The sequence below is a fragment of the Meles meles genome, chromosome 17, assembly GCF_922984935.1.
Source record: "Meles meles chromosome 17, mMelMel3.1 paternal haplotype, whole genome shotgun sequence".
In the NCBI taxonomy this organism is placed as follows: Eukaryota; Metazoa; Chordata; class Mammalia; order Carnivora; family Mustelidae; genus Meles; species Meles meles.
Genome location: NC_060082.1, coordinates 1,178,713 through 1,195,343, shown reverse-complemented (window position 1 = coordinate 1,195,343; position 16,631 = coordinate 1,178,713). Strand labels below are relative to the sequence as shown.

At 61.5% G+C, this 16,631-nt stretch overlaps 2 protein-coding genes across 2 annotated transcripts; one reads left to right on the top strand and one right to left on the bottom strand.

Moving 5' to 3' along the window:
* Window positions 1-6,950: 6,950 nt before the first annotated feature.
* On the top strand, window positions 6,951-11,489 carry GBA (glucosylceramidase beta). Its single transcript, XM_045982621.1, has 11 exons — window positions 6,951-7,432; window positions 7,908-7,995; window positions 8,192-8,416; window positions 8,521-8,667; window positions 8,936-9,069; window positions 9,286-9,458; window positions 9,694-9,931; window positions 10,203-10,427; window positions 10,815-10,978; window positions 11,147-11,263; window positions 11,347-11,489. Exons 1-11 carry the CDS (start codon window positions 7,358-7,360, stop codon window positions 11,450-11,452), a joined length of 1,692 nt encoding a protein of 563 aa, XP_045838577.1. The 5' UTR covers window positions 6,951-7,357; the 3' UTR covers window positions 11,453-11,489.
* Window positions 11,490-11,837: 348 nt separating this feature from the next.
* On the bottom strand, window positions 11,838-16,611 carry MTX1 (metaxin 1). Its single transcript, XM_045982627.1, is given in 10 exon segments — window positions 11,838-12,164; window positions 12,166-12,176; window positions 12,263-12,417; window positions 12,845-12,921; window positions 13,049-13,231; window positions 13,395-13,487; window positions 14,915-14,994; window positions 15,113-15,182; window positions 16,125-16,310; window positions 16,312-16,611. Coding segments are annotated over 10 exon segments (1,344 nt in total). The 5' UTR covers window positions 16,597-16,611; the 3' UTR covers window positions 11,838-11,960.
* Window positions 16,612-16,631: the final 20 nt, after the last annotated feature.

Sequence of the window (16,631 nt, the reverse complement as noted above, 5' to 3'; positions counted from 1 at the left end):
AGAGGAGAGATCTGTGACAAACCCCGAAAGGACACCCATAGAAAGAAGAGGTAAGGGGCGCCTGGGTGGCTCAGTGGATTAAGCCGCTGCCTTCGGCTCAGGTCATGATCTCAGGGTCCTGGGATCGAGCCCCGCATCGGGCTCTCTGCTCCACGGGGAGCCTGCTTCCTCCTCTCTCTCTGCCTGCCTCTCTGCCTACTTGTGATCTCTCTCTGTCAAATAAATAAATAAAATCTTAAAAAAAAAAAAAAAGAAGAGGTAATGCCTGCGAAGGAGAAGGCACAGCGGAAGAAGAGTGTGGAGTCATGAGACAAGAGCATGTGTCAAGAACAGGGGAGTAATGTGTCCATCGAGGTGAAGAAGCCATCAGACAAGGACTGCACTTTGCCCACTGGGCTCAGCAACGCAGAGATCAATAGTGACCTTGGCAGGAGCAGTTCTGGAACAGAGAGGGTCCAGAGATGGCTTGTGGAGTACAGGCAGTGTGCGATGTGGCAGCTCGGTGCCTGCTCCCTCGCACTGTGGGTATTGTTGCATTGAATCCTCGCAACAACGCCTGAGGCAAGTTTTTGGAGCTGCGGGAACCAAAGCTCTGAGAAGTCAAGTCACTTGCCAGGATCTCGGATCTAGTGAGTAAAGGAGCAAGGATTTAAGGCCTGAGTAGTTGCAGGGTCCTCGCTAAAACACTCCTCCATCTTGTCTTGCTTTACGGGGACGAGAGGAATGGTGGCTGCTGGCGGGAGCAGGGTGGCGGGAGGGCTTTGGGGCGGAGGACTCCTGGGACTGTCCCCGCAGGCAGAGTCGCAATAAAGTATTGATTCTTTCATGAGTTTTCCATGGAACTTTCCAGTTCACGGACATTCTTATCTTCTGTGAGCCTCATCCCAGCCTTGCAGGGGAGGCTCAGAGCTGTAGTGGACTTGCAGACAAGTTCATGGGTACTCGGTGTGAGACCCCGTCCTTCCTGTGGCCTCAGCCGCATCTCTCTGTTGGCTGGTGCGGGCTGGGCAGTGTTCAGCGAACCCCCTCCTGCCCCCAGCCCCAGGCTCCTTTGCTTCAGCCCACACCCAGGACAGCACGGAACACTGAGCTTCCGAGCCTGGAAGAGCCTTGAAGAAGCCTTGCTGACCGGACGCACTCATTCATTCAGCAGGCAATGAGGCCCACTGTGCGCTCGCCTCTGATGGAAGAGCTTTGAGGTTTCCAAGAAATAGGAACCAAGAAATTGGCTCCACAGCCTTGTACCAGCTTTCCGGAAGACTGGAGGCACAGCGCTGAGTACCTGGGAGGCGGGAGGCGGGAGGCGGGGGTGGGGGGGGTGGGGGGGTGCTGCCTGGCCTTTCCAGCGGGACAGCCCTGAACCGAGGCTTGACTCTGCCCTGTGGCCTGTGCAGTTGTGGGGCGCGTGGTTGCGCTGGGCACTTAGGAAAGCCTGGCTGCCGTTCCCTAGAGAACTTAGAGGATAACCCACAGGGTAGGGGTACTTTCCCACCGCCGCGGGCTCACCAGGAAGGCTCCGGGTGTCGCGGAAGAGCCGGTCCATCAGACTTTATTGCCGTCATCATGTTGCAGTGTATACCCATGTGCGATCACCGCACGGTCGCCCCAGGCTCATCCACTGTGATATGTCAGTTACATCGCAGTGAGGCTGGCGGCAAAGGGGTTGTTTCATCACATGAACCCAAGGATGAAGCCACAGCCTAGTGAGTGTGGAATGAGAAAGGGCCTGTCTTGGACCTGACAGTGCTGGTCACCTGGGGCTGGGAACGCGTCCCCCCTCCTGGGAGCTGGTCTGAGGACTCCAGGGCAAGGAGCCTGGGGCACGGTCCCTGCCATCTCCAGCGCCGGGGCCTGCATCGCGGACGTCCCCGGCCGCCCTCTCTGGACTTGAGTTCCGTCCTTCAAAAGTGCAAAGGGCGCCGAGGAGCGCGTGTGTGCGGCCCCCTCGCGCGCCCCCCGCCACTGCCGCCCGCAGGCGGGTGCTGGAGGGGAGCCCCGGGGGCGGTGGTCCTCCGTCGCCCCCTAGGGGACGCTCCGAAAACTGCTGTCTCTCGTGGGGACCGCCCTCCGGAGGCCTGCGGTCGCGGAGGCGGGAGCGCAGAGGGCAGGCGCCCCGGCCCGGGCCTCACTGTCCCGCGCGGCGAAGAGCCATCGCTCCTGCGACCTGGCTTTGGGATGTTCTGCTCAACGACATAGTCAAAGTAAAAACCAGACGTAAGCCTTTAAATTCAGGCAGGACTGTATCATTTCATAGTAAAAGGACGTTTTACAGAGGACTTTTGGGGGGAAGCCCCGTAATTTAGAAGATCATCCTGGAGAAGGAAGCGCAGAGACGGTCCGTCTCCCCGAAATTACTGTACCTGCGCTCTCCGCGGTCTACCGCGCCTCCAGCTGCGTACACACTGCTTGAGAGGAGTGGCGGTGTCCTGGGCGGCCCGCAAAAGCACTGAGCCAGCTGGGATACTCTTCCGCGCTTCGTTGAGGTGTGGTCTGCATACCACAAAAGTCCCTCTTCTTCTTCTTTTTTAACCCTAACCCTAACCCCGAGATCATGACCTGAGCTGAAGGCAGAGGCTTTAACCCACTGAGCCACCCAGGCACCCCCCCCCTTTTTTTTAGATTTTATTCTTTTATTTTTATTTTTTAAGCCAATTCTTATTTTTTAATTTTTTAAAAGATTTTATTTATTTATTTGTCACAGAGAGAGAGAGAGCACAAGCAGGGGGAGTGGCAGAAGGAGAAGCCTGCTCAGCAGGGAACCATGTGAGGCTGGGTTCCAGGACTCTGGGATCAGGACCCAGGCGGAAGGCAGCTGCTTTAACGACTGAGCCCCCCAGACGTCGGAAGATTTTATTTTATTTATTTATTTTTTTAAAGATTTTATTTATTTATTTGACAGACAGAGATCACAAGTAGGCAGAGAGGCAGGCAGAGAGAGAGGAGGAAGCAGGCTCCCCACTGAGCAGAGAGCCGGATGCGGGGCTCGATCCCAGAACTCCGGGATCATGACCTGAGCCGAAGGCAGAGGCTTTACCCACTGAGCCACCCAGGCGCCCCCGGAAGATTTTATTTTTAAGTCGTCTCTGCACCCAACGTGGGGTCCGAACTTACAACCCCAACATCAAGAGTTGCACAGTCCCCTGACTGAGCTAGCCAGGGGCCCCTTAATTTGATTTATCATATGTTTTATGTTTTTGTAGCACAATGATAATTACATATTGTGAAAATGACATATATTACCCATAAGTTACTTGCTGTTTTTTTTTTAAGAATTTATTTGAAAAAAAAAAAAAGAATTTATTTATTTGACAGAGAGGGATCACAAGTAGGCAGAGAGGCAGGCAGAAAGAGAGGTGAAAGCAGGCCCCGCCAAGCAGAGAGCCTGATGTGGGGCTCAATCCCAGGACCCCAAGATCATGACCTGAGTCGAAGCTAGAGGCTTAACCTACTGAGCCACCCAGGTGCCCCTATAAATTATTTGTTAACTTGTGCTCTGTTTTGCTTCTATTAAATCCCAATTTATTCCACTTGGGTTTCTGCAAGATCTGACTACATCATGTCTTCTAGATGATGGGGCCTAAGCATTCACGTATTGAAAACATATTTTATAATAAAAAGTTTGTCCCCCCCAAAAAAAGTCCCATTATTCTTTCTTTTTATTCCAATTAAGGTAACTGTATTGATTCTTTTAAAGTATGTGTGAAAGTCCTTAAAAAAAGATTTTATTTATTTGAGAAAGAGAGTGTGAAAGTAAGTCCTTAAAAAAAGATTGTATTTATTTGAGAGAGAGAGAGAGAGAGAGTACAGCGGGGGGAGCTGCAGGCAGACGGAGAAGCACAGGAGCCTAACATGGGCCTTGATCCTAGAACCCTGAGATCAGGGCCCCAGCCAAAGGCAGGCATTTAACCAACTGAGCTACCCAGGCACCCTATAAGTGCGTCCTCTTATCTTTACAGTCATTCCAGCCCAGGAAAGAAGCGTGTGTTAGGAAATATTTGGGACTCAGGCTGCAGAGCTAGGCTGCCCCTCCCAACTGAGAGTCAGTCGGTCCTGCCTCTGGGGAATTCCCGAGGCGGGTTCACGATGCGGCTGCAGGCCTTGACCGATGGTTTTGGAGCAAAGGATCCAGAGATGCTGCCACACAGCCGGGCCATCAGAAGCCAACGCGGGCTTCAACTTGGGCGAGAACACTCCGTGAACACACGGGATGACCTAAAGCAATGGGAACAGTTCCGGCTTTTGAAAATAACCAGCCCCTGGCAGAGTGTGGCACAGCAGAAGCACTCGGGACATCCGTGCTGTGTCGTGGGATTCTGGACATGAATCCAGCTTCTACCACTGAGTGGCCACTGGACTTTGGGCAATTTTTTAAAAAAAAGATTCTATTTATTTATTTGACAGTAGTAGGCAGCGAGGCAGGCGGGGGGGAGGGAGCAGGCAGGGGGGGGGGAGCAGGCAGGCAGGGCGGGGGTGGGGAGGGAGCAGGCTCCCCGCTGAGCAGAGAGCCCGATGTGGGGCTCCATCCCAGGACCCTGGGACCATGACCTGAGCGGAAGGCAGAGGCTTAACCCACTGAGCCACGCAGGCGCCCCTACTTTGGGCAATTTAATGACATTAAAGAGTTTTAAGTTCCTCGTCCTTAAAATGGGGGAAATGGGGACACCTGGTGACTCAGTCCGTTAGGTGCCCAACTTGTGATTTTGGCTCAGGTGGTGATCTCGGGGTCATGGGATCAAACCCCGCACCAGGCTCTGGGCTCAGCAGGGAGCCTGCTTGCGGCGCCCCGCACTTTCTCTCTCTCTCTCATTCACTGTCTCTGAAATAATTACGTAAATAAAGTCCAATCAATCAATAACACAAGACGGGGAAAGTTGTGGTATCCGCCTTGCGAGAACAAAACGAGACATGAAGTAGCACAGGGGCGCGTGGGGGCTCAGTGTGCTGAGCATCTGCCTCCCGCTCGGGTCATGATCCCGGGGTCCTGGGATCGAGCCCCACGCCCGGCTCCCTGCTCAGCGGGGGTTTGCTTCCCCCTCTCCGCGCTGCTCCCCCTGCTGGAACTCTCTGTCAAATAAGGAAAATCTTTTAAAAATCCATAAAGTAGCACGGAATAAGTACTCCATAAACACGAGCTCTTATGATAACCAATATTATTTATTTTTTATTCTTAAAGATTTTATTTTATTGTATTAATTTATTTTTCTTTAGCAATCTCTACACCGGGTTTGGGGCTCGAACCCACGACCCCGAGATCGAGACTCCCGGACTCCACTGCCTGGGCCGGGCGGGCGCCCCCTGCGGGAGAATTTTTACAAACTGAAGCGTAAGAAGGAGACACAGGAAACCCGCAAACTGGGCGCGGAGGGACGCGGGGCGGGGGGCGCTGCGGCCGCGGGCGGGGCGGGGTGCGGGCAGCGAGGCCGGCGCAGGGCAGCGCTCCCTGGGGGAGCAGGAAGTGCAGGGCAGGCGTGACCCGCTGCCTCGGTCTTCCGCGCCGCCGCACCTGCCCCCGCCGGCCCGCGCGCCCGCGCAGGTGGCTCTGCACGGCCTTTGCCGAGCGGCGCGGGCCTCAGCGGGGCGGGGTCTGACGCAGACGCGCATGCGCCCTCCAGCCGGGGAGGCCGAGCGGCCCCTCCGCCCCGCAGGCGGGAGCGCGGCCCCGCGGGGAGGGGTGCAGAGGCGGCCCCGGTCCCCACCGCCGCGCCCCTGCCCCCCGCACCCGTTCGCGCGGCTTCTGAAGAGTCTCTAGAAACGCTCGCAGACTCCGCTCCTCCTCGTCGGTCGGAGCCCATCCCTCTCCGGCCTGCGAGCGGGACCGGGTCGCGCCGGGTCGCTGGGCTCCGGCCAGGGAGGAGGACAGAGAAGGGCTATGGCCGGGCTCTCCGCACGCAGCCTCACTGCGCCTTTGGGGGGCGGCCCTGTTGCCAGGCAAGACCGATGATGTGGGGGGACGACTGGAAAGCTCTCGGTCGCAACGAGGTCGTGACCGTCTCTCCCGAGCCACTTTGTGGTCAGCGGAAAGCGAGGACGCCGGCCGCCACACAGACCTCGCCGTCGGCCTTCCCACCTCTGGGGAGATGGCGGGGCCAGGCCCATCCCGAGGGCAGTGGGTATGGCCCAGCCTGACTGAGACGGGGACCGAAGGTCGCACATCCAGTACTTGGCGGAGCTGGGGCTCAACCCCGCTTGTCCCCCAGCCCCCCGGCTGGCCTCGGTGCTCTCCGAACCGAGAAGAAAGAACCGACTGTGCCTGCTGTGTGTCTGGAAAGTCTTCCCTGAAATAATTCCACAAAAAAGACCCCACAAAGGAGCAGTTCCTGAGCAGCTCCCAGGCTCCAGGCGCTGTGTTTGACTTACTGATCCGGGAGTGACCCTGGGCGGGGGAGACCCCTCCGTCTCACAGAGGAGCGACTGGCCCCACGCTCCCGCTGTATTGTAGGCACGATGGTCTCTGGCCACCATCATGGACAACCCCCTGCTCACGTCCACCGAGGACACAGCTGTGGACACTTCCCGGTTTCTGAACCTCACAACCTCCCTGTTCTGGGGGGAAGGAAACCAGTCATGACAGTCCTCATCTGATGACAAAACATGTCCCAGGAGGCGTGATGCTGGTGACTCCTGCCCTCCAGCTGTGCAGGCCTTCTGCCCAGGCCCATCCTCCCTGCTCTTCCGCCCCTTCTCCTCCAGGAAGCCTTCCTGGGTCACTCCCACCATGAGCACCTGTCAGCTCAGGTTTATCTGTGAGTATCTGCGTAGGCCTCTGACTCCCCCGCCTCTCGAGCCTCTGGAGGGCAAACTGTCCCTTAGCCGTGTCCCAGCATCCTGGGGCCGAACCTGCTTTTATTAGTATCACCTTTATTGGTATTACTTTACTTTTATTTTTAATTTTTCTTTTTTTTTTTTTCCTAAGTAAGCTTGCCCAACATGGGGCTTGAACTCACAACCCCGAGATCGAGAGTCGCACGCCTGCCCACCGAGCCAGCCAGGAACCCCATCTTTGTTAGGTATTCCTTAAAATCTTTCTCTCAAGGAAGCAGTTGCCTGCTGTGGCTCCCGCCCTCTGGGCTTCGGGCGCCGTGACACCACCGTGCGCTCCGCTCTCTGGCCCGCATTCTTCCTGAGGTTGTCATCCACACGTGGCTCCGGCGGCTTCCCGGTGAATAATCGCGGCCGGCCGGGAGGAAGCGAGCCGCCCTTCACAAGTATGGTCGCAGTTGCCTCACTTCCTGCGTCACGTGATGCGCCCGTAGTTGTCACATGACCCACTTGCTCCGTTCTGCCGGACTTAAACCTGCCGGAAGAATTTGGGGTCTGTAGCCGCGGCTGGGACCTGCACCCCGTTCTCGTCCAGTGGATGCTCCATCCTGCCGAGGTTGGAACCGCACAGCCCCCTGACCTGCTGATGGAGCTTTCAAGTCCTCCCAGAGGAGTGAGTGGGCCCGAGCCCCCATCGGTCTTGTCACAGTGCTTCTGGAGTCCCGGCCATCCGGACCCTGGGGTTCAGGGAACGATGGTCTCCAACCCAGGCCATCATGGCTCTTCGATGGAAGGGCAGAGGGAGAAAGGGAGGGAGGGAGGGAGAGAGGGAGAGAGGGAGGGAGGGAGGGAGAGAGGGAGGGAGGGAGAGAGGGAGGGAGGGAGAGAGGGAGGGAGAACCAACCCAGGCCATCATGGCTCTTCGATGGAAGGGCAGAGGGAGAAAGGGAGGGAGGGAGGGAGAGAGGGAGGGAAGGAGGGAGAGGCGGTGGAAAGAGGGGAAGAGAAAGGTCCTGGTTGGGGTGGGCGGCAGCCGGGTGTCTGCGTTGGAGGACGGTGGGAGACTAGGCCATGGGCATCCAGCCCGCGGGAAGAGCCGGGGTGTGGAGAGGGGCTTGCCTTCCAGCCGGTCCTCGTTCTGTTCTCAGGAATGTTCCCGGCCTCTGGACAGGGTGGGTGTCACGGCTGCCAGCCTCACGGGACTGCTCCTCCTTCAGGTGATATCGTGGGCATCAGGTGAGCGAGTCACAGAGACGGGAGGGAACCCCCCAGCTCCTCCTGCCTGGTGGTCCTTGGTCGCCTTCTGGCATGCCAGAGCACCGGGGGTGTCGGACAAACCCTTCGGAGGGACTGAGACCAAGTACAGCGAGGTGAGGGTACCGCGAGAGGACTTTCGAAACCAGCGCGTCCCTTCTCTGTCTTCGTCCTGCAGTCCTGGCCTCTGCCTGCGCTCCCTCCCCGCCCCGTGCCCGGCCCTGCAGCCCTAAAAGCTTCGGCTACAGCTCGGTGGTGTGTGTCTGCAACGCCACGTACTGTGACTCTCTGGACCCCCTGACCCTGCCGGCCCCGGGCACCTTCAGCTGCTACGAGAGCACGCGCAGCGGACGCCGGATGGCGCGGAGTCTGGGGACCATCCGGGCCAACCGCACGGGCACAGGTGACCAGGACAGGCTGGGGTCCCTCCAGAGCTGTCGTGCCAGCGACCGCCACGACCTTCTTTCCTGGGCACTGAGACCCTTCGATCCCTGTGCATGTTCTCAGGGCTCCTGCTGACCCTGCAGCCAGACCAGAAGTTCCAGAAAGTGAAGGGGTTTGGAGGGGCCATGACAGACGCCGCTGCTCTCAACATCCTCGCCCTGTCCCCCGCTGCCCGGAACTTGCTGCTCAAATCTTACTTCTCTGAAGAAGGTGAGAAGGAGGGGGATGAGATGAGAGTGTGGTGGACCCTTCGACCTTTCTGTTGACCATGACTTCCCCCCATCCCACATTTGGGTTCTCTCTCTGTGCCCCGCGGAGTAAGTGTCCACCTGCCTGTCCTTGAGTGTTTAGGGACGCCGAGGCTCAGAAGCCCGGGCTCCCCTGGGCCTGCCTCAGATGTCACTGAGGGCTGAGGGTAGGCCAGGTCACACTCTCCTGCCAACCTGGACCCTCCGGTCTTGGCCTTGTCTTTGTGCAGGCATCGAGTACAACATCATCAGGGTCCCCATGGCCAGCTGTGACTTCTCCGTCCGCACCTACACGTACGACGACACCCCTGATGACTTCCAGTTACGAGACTTCAGCCTCCCCGAGGAGGACGTCAAGCTCAAGGTGGGCTCCCGGCCCTGGTGGAGTCAGTGCCTGCCGGCTGAGGAGCTGCATGCCAGAGCAGGGCACGGAGAGACACAGAGCCTGGCCCCTGCTGTGCTGTGTCCTGGGGTGGGGGGGGAAGGGCGGGGGCCCATGGCAAGGCCTGATGCACTGGTCGGGCCAGTCTGTCCGTATTCCGGCTCTCACAGTCTCTCTCTTCACCTCCACTGTCTCCAGATACCCCTGATTCACCAAGCTCTGGCGCTGGCCCGGCGCCCCGTGTCACTGTTCGCCAGTCCCTGGACGTCACCCACGTGGCTGAAGACCAACGGGGCCGTGAATGGGAAGGGGTCGCTCAAGGGTCAGCCTGGGGATATCTACCACCAGACCTGGGCCAGATACTTTGTGAAGTAAGGAAGCCACAAGGCCATAGGGTCTGGACCAGGTCCTCTCTTGGACACCCTCGTCTCTGCCCCACTCCTGGACCTGGGTCACCCCCAGCTCGGACTGCTCTGATCACCTTTCGACCTCCTGGGCCTTTCGGACTTGGCCTGTCCGTTTCCCCCGTCTTGATGGGCCGCCCGATCCCCTAGGGTCTTGGTCCCCTTTCTTGGTCAGGCTCACTCGTGCCCGTTGCCCTGCCAGGTTCCTGGATGCCTACGCAGAGCACAAGCTACGGTTCTGGGCAGTGACGGCAGAAAACGAGCCTTCGGCAGGGCTGCTCAGCGGGTACCCCTTCCAGTGCCTGGGCTTCACGCCCGAACACCAGCGAGACTTCATCGCCCGGGACCTGGGTCCCGCCCTTGCCAACAGTACGCACCGTGACACCCGTCTGTTCATCCTGGACGACCAGCGCTTGCTGCTGCCCCACTGGGCCCAGGTGGTAAGGCCCCATGCCCCCCCGCGCTGTCCCGGCAGTCCCCAAATCTAGCATCCGGGCGGCTGCCGCCCAGTGTCTGCCCTGTTGAGCTGGAGCCGGGCACCCCAGAGGCTCCCCTGGGATCCCAGGGCTCCACGGTTGTCACCTGGAGCCCCTCTAGTCGCCTGCATCCCACTGCCCATTCTCAGGTCCCCGGTGCTGCTTCCAGAACCCTCCAGGCAGGGCCCAGGTCCGGTGGCCGCTCTCCCAGGAGTGTCTGCCCTTCCCCGCACAGGTGCTGGCGGACCCGGAGGCGGCGAAGTTCGTGCACGGTGTGGCCGTGCACTGGTACCTGGACTTCCTGGCTCCGGCCAAGGCCACCCTGGGGGAGACACACCGCCTGTTCCCCGACACCATGCTCTTTGCCTCGGAGGCCTGCGTGGGCTCCAAGTTCTGGGAGCAGAGTGTGCGCCTGGGCTCCTGGGACCGGGGAGTGCAATACAGCCACAGCATCATCACGGTGAGCCCCGGGAGCCTGCCGGGCACCCCACCGCAGACCCTCTTGGTCGTATGGAGGAAGGGCCCCTGAGCCGACCATCCCCCGCCGGCTTGCTTTCTAGGGCAAACTTTGGGATCTCGGGATTCCCTGTCGTGCCTTCCGTCCCAGACAGGCACGGCCCATGACCCCTCCTCCTCATGCCTGGGTCTCGGGTGGTCCCGTCTGCTGAGTTTCTCAGCTTTTCATCCCATGCGTCCATCCCCAGCACCCCGCCCTCCCGAGCTGTGAGGGTGCAGAGTGCCTCTCCTTGGCCTGGGACACTCCCGTCTGTCTTCCTCACGCGACCCTTCAGGACATGGTCTGGGGACCCCGTGTGGAGCCTTTGTTTCTGCCCCGCTCCCACCCCAGAACCTCCTGTACCACGTGGCCGGCTGGACCGACTGGAACCTCGCCCTGAACCCAGAAGGGGGGCCCAACTGGGTGCGCAACTTTGTGGACAGTCCCATCATCGTCGACATCGCCAAGGACACGTTTTACAAACAGCCCATGTTCTATCATCTCGGCCACTTTAGGTGAGTGGAGGGCGGCCCCATGTCCCGCGCCGCCACCCCAGGCGGGAAGGGAGCAGGATGGGCAGTGAACGCGCGGCTTCGGCCCTGGCTCTGGGGGTGTGCGGGGGAGGAGTGACTTCTCAGCAAGGGGGAGTGGGCCCCACCTGACCACGCCTGCTCCCCCCTCAGCAAGTTCATCCCTGAGGGCTCCCGGAGAGTGGGGCTGCTGGCCAGCCAGAAGAACGGCCTGGACGCGGTGGCGCTGACCCGTCCCGATGGCTCTGCGGTTGTGGTAGTGCTGAACCGGTGAGAGCAGCGGGGCCGGGGGCGGGGGCAGACGGTGGCCTTGGCAGGCTGAGCGCTCAGCTTCTCTGCCCTTCCTTTGCCAGCTCCCCGAAGGACGTGCCTCTCACCATCGAGGACCCTGGCGTGGGCTTCGTGGAGACGCTGTCCCCGGGCCACTCCATCCACACCTACCTGTGGAGCCGCCCGTGACGGAGCCTGGGTGTGCGCATTAAAGGGGTACAGCTCACACGCTGTCCGTGCCTGAGAGGACCTAGGCGGGCCGGGCTGAGCATAGGTGACGTAAGCCTGGGGCAGTGGTTTGAGTGACTCACTCTCCCCCTGGCCGATGCCTGGGGGGGCCCTTCGGGGAGGACAGGGAAGCCCCAGCGCCTCCCTCCCCCCGCCCCCAGCCACGCACTGTGTGCCGGCTCCGCGGAAACTGGGCCAGGGCCCAGGGTGAGCTCACCGTCTGTGCAAACACAGGCTGGGACCAGGGGGGTGGCTGGGGAGGGGAGGGGAGGAGGCCAGGCCCCACGCCGCCCCTTACACGCCGGCTAGGGAAGACGGCGGCCCCATCACCAAGAGAGGGTCTGATTCTGGTCAGTGTGATTTATTGTGGGAGGGGCACCCCCACTTCCAGCCCTGCCGAGGACGGGGGCCTCTGGAATGTACGACAGTAGAAAAGTCAGTCCTGTGGTTGGGCAGGCGTGAGGACAGGTCACTCCTCATCCTCCTCCTCGGCCATGCTCAGGGACCGCGTGCCCAGGGCCCGAGCAGGTGTCGCCCGCTGGATGGAGACGATGCCGCTGAGCAGGGCGTAGCCCACCATGGCCGCCAGGCCCGCCAGCACGGACAGGATCTGGTTCCGGCGCCGGTTCGGCTCCTCCTCAGCGTCCGGGCCCGCTGTCGTCGGGCGGGGGGGGCGGCGCCTCAGCTGAGGACCGGGGAAGGAAGATGGGCACGGGGGCTCGTCCTGGACCCGGGCCCACCTCCCCGGGGAGGCCGCTGTGCGCCCCTCACCTCCGTCGCCGGGGAAGTAGAGGCTGAGGATGTGGGCGCAGTAGGCCCGGAGGTTCTGCAGTCCCCGCAGATGGGCCTGCAGCTTTGCGCTGGGCAGCTTGGCCTGGAGCAGCAGCGCCAAGTAGCCGAAGACAAAGGCGTCCAGGGAGGCAGGGCTGGAGCCCAGAGAAGGGCCGGAGGAGAGACACTGAGGCAGGAGGGGTGGGGACGGGGGGGGGGGGGGCAGCGGGCCCCGGGAGGTGGGCTCTGGCAGCGGAGGGCCCCCAGGGGAGCAGCGGACACCCGGTTCTGGGGCTGGCTCCGGACCTGGCTTGGGGAGGGCTCCCCGGGTGGCGCCAGCCGGGCCCTGAATGGGACTCTATGCCGGGGCTGCATAAAGGGCACATTGAGCGCCGCAGCCCCGCAGCCCCCCCCTCCCAGGCCTGGCAGCCCTCCCGCCTCACACACAGCCCCACTGTCGTTGGGCCCAGTGTCTGTCCCCAGGACCTCCTGTCGCACGCCTGAGCCACCCCAGTCCCTGCGGCGACATCGGAACCCGGATCTCCTCCCAAACCCTCTCCCTTCCCCCGGGGACAGACTCACGCGTCTCCGAAGAAGAACTTCTGGGAGCCCAGGCGTTGCGAGAGCAGGGTCAGGCACTCCCGGGCCTCGTGGTACAGCTGGAGGGCGCACAGGCGGGCTCGAGGCCACGGATGGGAGCCGCCTCCCGCGCTGGGCTGCCCCCCACCGCCTCGACCACCGTGTTTGGGGCTCCGGGCCGGCAGCAGCCCCCCGCCCCAGACGTACCTCCTTCTCCAGCTCCTCCTCGTTCTCGGGCCAGTGCTCCCCGCACAGCAGCTGCAGCCGCTCCACAAACCGCCGCTGCATGCGGCCAGGAAGGAAGAAGTTCAGGGGAAAGGGCGTGGCCTCCGCGTACCACTTGCGGGTCACCTCCACGTAGTTCTTGGGGTCCACCCAGAAAGTGTGTATCTGGATTGGGGGGGCGCGAGGATGAAGCGGCCCGAGCCCGCACAGCTGCCTGACTTCGGGTGGGCTTCCGCGCTGCCCCCGGGCTCCGGGCGCCTGCGTGCGTGTCCCCCCCGCCCCCGCCGCCGCCGCCACCCCGGATGCTGGGAGGTCTGGGCGCACTCACCAGCACCGGGAGCAGCTTCTCCTCCAGCAGGGACATGAAGGCCAAGGTGTCCGCCCCTTGCCGGGCCGACAGGTCGTAGTCAGCGTTGTACTTCTGCGGATGAGATGCCTGTGAGCTGGACACCAGGAGGCTCCAGGGCACGTCCCCAAGGAGTGAGGCATCCTGTCTGGGAGCCCCCTCGCGGCCTCTAAGTGGAGCAGAGCTAGAGCAAGCGGCTTTTCCCGCGGAGGCCCCCTAGCCTGCCCGGCCCGGCCAGGAGCCTGTTGCTGTTGGCGGAAAGCCTGGGCCTCAGAGCCTGCGGGCCATCAAGGTCGGGCGCCCACTGCGGGGAGACAGGCAGCCCAGCCACAAACCAGGAGCAGCTCCCGGAGCCTCCATGGAAAGCTGGCAGCTCGCCTGCTGACGGCAGCTTTCGGACAGGAGCTTCCCCAGTCCAGGCACCGCAGAGCTCAGAGGCCGTGCGGGCCTCCGTCCCTGCCTCAGGAACCAGGGCACGCCGTCTTCAGCCCCAAGCCCCTAGCCTGTTCTCTCAGTGCCGGGGCTATTCTATCTCGTTCTGCGGCCCGGGCACCACCACACGTGCTCTAACCACCCCCACGTGTACTCAGCCTGCCATGCGCCGCTGCAGGCTCCAGGGTCTGGTCCTCAGCAACGCTTTCCACATCCTGAGCAAGTTTTGTCCCCACATAACCTCTGGAACATGATCCTCAAAAAAAACCCCCCAAACTTCTCTGAGCCTCAGTTTCTCCCTTGTAGACTCTTCTCTCAACGTGGCTGTTAGGAGTACGCTCTGCAAACTGGAAAAGCTGTGTTTGTTCCTAAGGACTCAGGGCGGTGGTCCAGTCCCTGCTCGGAACTTTGCCTTCCACCTGGGTCCCCTCTCTCCATGCCTCCCAAGCCTCCCCGGAGTTCCCCAGCTCCTCCTTCACCTTTGGGGAAGCAGAAATGAAGAGGCGGGCGCTACTCCGCGCCACTTCTGACAAGTGTAGAGGAGCCGGTGGATAACATTCTGCCTAAGCCCCCTCCTTTAGAACAAAGACCTTACAGATCCGAAACAGGAAGGAACTTGCCCAAGCTCACACGGTCAAGGACAGAGGGAAGAGCACAGTCAAGGTCTCTCTACTCCTCTTGTCATACTCCCTCAACTTCCCCGTGTTGGCTTGAAGTCTTGTCCATCCCAAGCCCCATATCCAGCCCAACCTGGTCCTGTGAGAGGGACAGGAGCCACCTCTCAGGGCCTCATCTGAGCCACCCCCTTTCTCTTCCCTGTGTCGTCAGCCTGTTTGCCTCTCCCCCCCTGCCCAGAAAAGGCCTTCAGATGCGTCCCCAGCGCCCCTGCTTCATGCCCTGCCTAGTGCTTTACTGCACTCAGCAGCTCTGGCCGGGTCTCCCCCATTGGACAACGTGCTCCTTGAAGCTCTGGGTCCCCTGCTCTAGCCTGGCGCTCATCAGTAAAGGTGTGTTGCCCTGAAATGACTGAGCTGCTCTCACTGGCAGCCCCCCCTACCCGAGCCACCTACCTCTTTCCGAAGGTGGGTGATGATCTTGTGTGGTACCGAGATGACCTCTCCGTGACTGGTCCGGAGGGCAGGCAGAGTTCCTGGCGTTGAGAACAAAGGACGCCCACCAGACCCTTAGCTGCCTTTCCATACGGATTTGCACCACATTCCCGTCCGCCTCCCGCTCCACCCTTCCTCACGCCCAGGAACACGGGGTACCTGAAGGGCTCTGCCAGGGGTTGGTGATCTTGTGCACCTTGAGTGGGGCACCCGTGAATCTGGCATAGGTCTGCAGGGAAGGAAGCAGAAGGCAGAGAGGCCCCCACAGGGGAGTCAGGAAGCGAGAGAACGTGCATTGAGTTCCTTTCGTGCGAGGCTTTGCACGTGCCTCACAAAAGCAGAGGGGGACGTCACAGCTGCCCTTTCACAAGGAGCAACACAGGGCTCAGAGCGACGGCGGACAGGTCTGCCAGTCAGAGCCGCCCGACTCCTCTCCTGCCACCTGCTTGAAGTACACGGAGCCTCCTGAGTTCTTCCTCACCGCGTATTCCTTTCCTTGGAGGCACTGACCGTGTCCTTCTCTAGGAGCCTCTCTGGCCTGCTCCTGCTTAAGCCTTGCACCTGAACACGGTGGTTCACTTGCGAACGTGTCTGCCTTTCTCTAAACAACCACACGGGAGGAACCAAGTCTTGTTCGTCTTTGCATGCCCATGGGTGGTTTTGGAAGAGGCCTGGAAGGAGCGAACGAATGAGGCCAACTCGTCCTTCTGGCCGGAAGGCTCTTTCCACCGAGCCTGGCGGCAACAGTAAACCGGGAAATGGGGTGTAGTGAGCAGGAGGGGGAGGGGGACGGACAGGAATGCCGAGCCCGGAGCCCTGAGGCCGTCCAGGCTCAGTAAACCTCCCGATGAAGAAACAGCGCTCAGAGACGAGAAGGGATGGCCCCAAGGTCACACAGCCGGTACACGGGTGAGCGGGGACTAACACCCATTTCCTGAACCCCCGCCCAGGCCTCTTGCTGTGGCTGCACGAAACCTAGGCTGTCAGACCGTAGGGCACTGAGCCCACGTGCGCCAGACACACACGCAAAAAAAAAAAAAATCTTCGATTGCCTCAGTTTCCCCCAGTGCTCCCGGGCGGAGGCGCCCTAGCGAAATTCGGACGATCGGCCAGTTCGGCTCCCGCCCCAGTCCTCCAGAGCGCAACCGAGGGCGATGGCGCCCCCCCTCACCAGCACGGCCAGGCTGTCCAGGTCCACGGACGGCAGCCCCCAGCCCCCCGACCAGCAGAACAGCTCCATGGGCGCCGCCATCTTGCCCGCCCTCTGTCCCGGAAGCACCTCCCCCCGCGCTTCCGCCCGCCCCGCCCTTCGGGCCGCCGGAGGCGGGGGCCGGAGCGAGCTGCGCTGCGCTGCACTGCGAGGCGGGGCGGGGCGGGGCGGGGCGGGGCGGGGCCGAGGGCTTCGGGGGAGGGCGGCCGCCGCCGGCTCCAGAGGCGGGTCCCGAAGGGGGGAAGGGCTCTCGGCGGACCCGCCGCGCGGAGGCCGGGCGGCCTGGCCGCGGGGATCCCCGGACCCCCGACGGCGCGGGTCTGGGGCGCCGCCTCCGGGCTTTCTCGCAGCCGTGCACGCGGCCCGGGCTGTGCCAGGGCCCCGCGGGGCTCGGCCCGGAGCAGGGGCCGCGGGGGGGTCCCCCGAGCCGCATGTTTTCCACAGCGCGTTATGCTTGGAGCCGGCCCC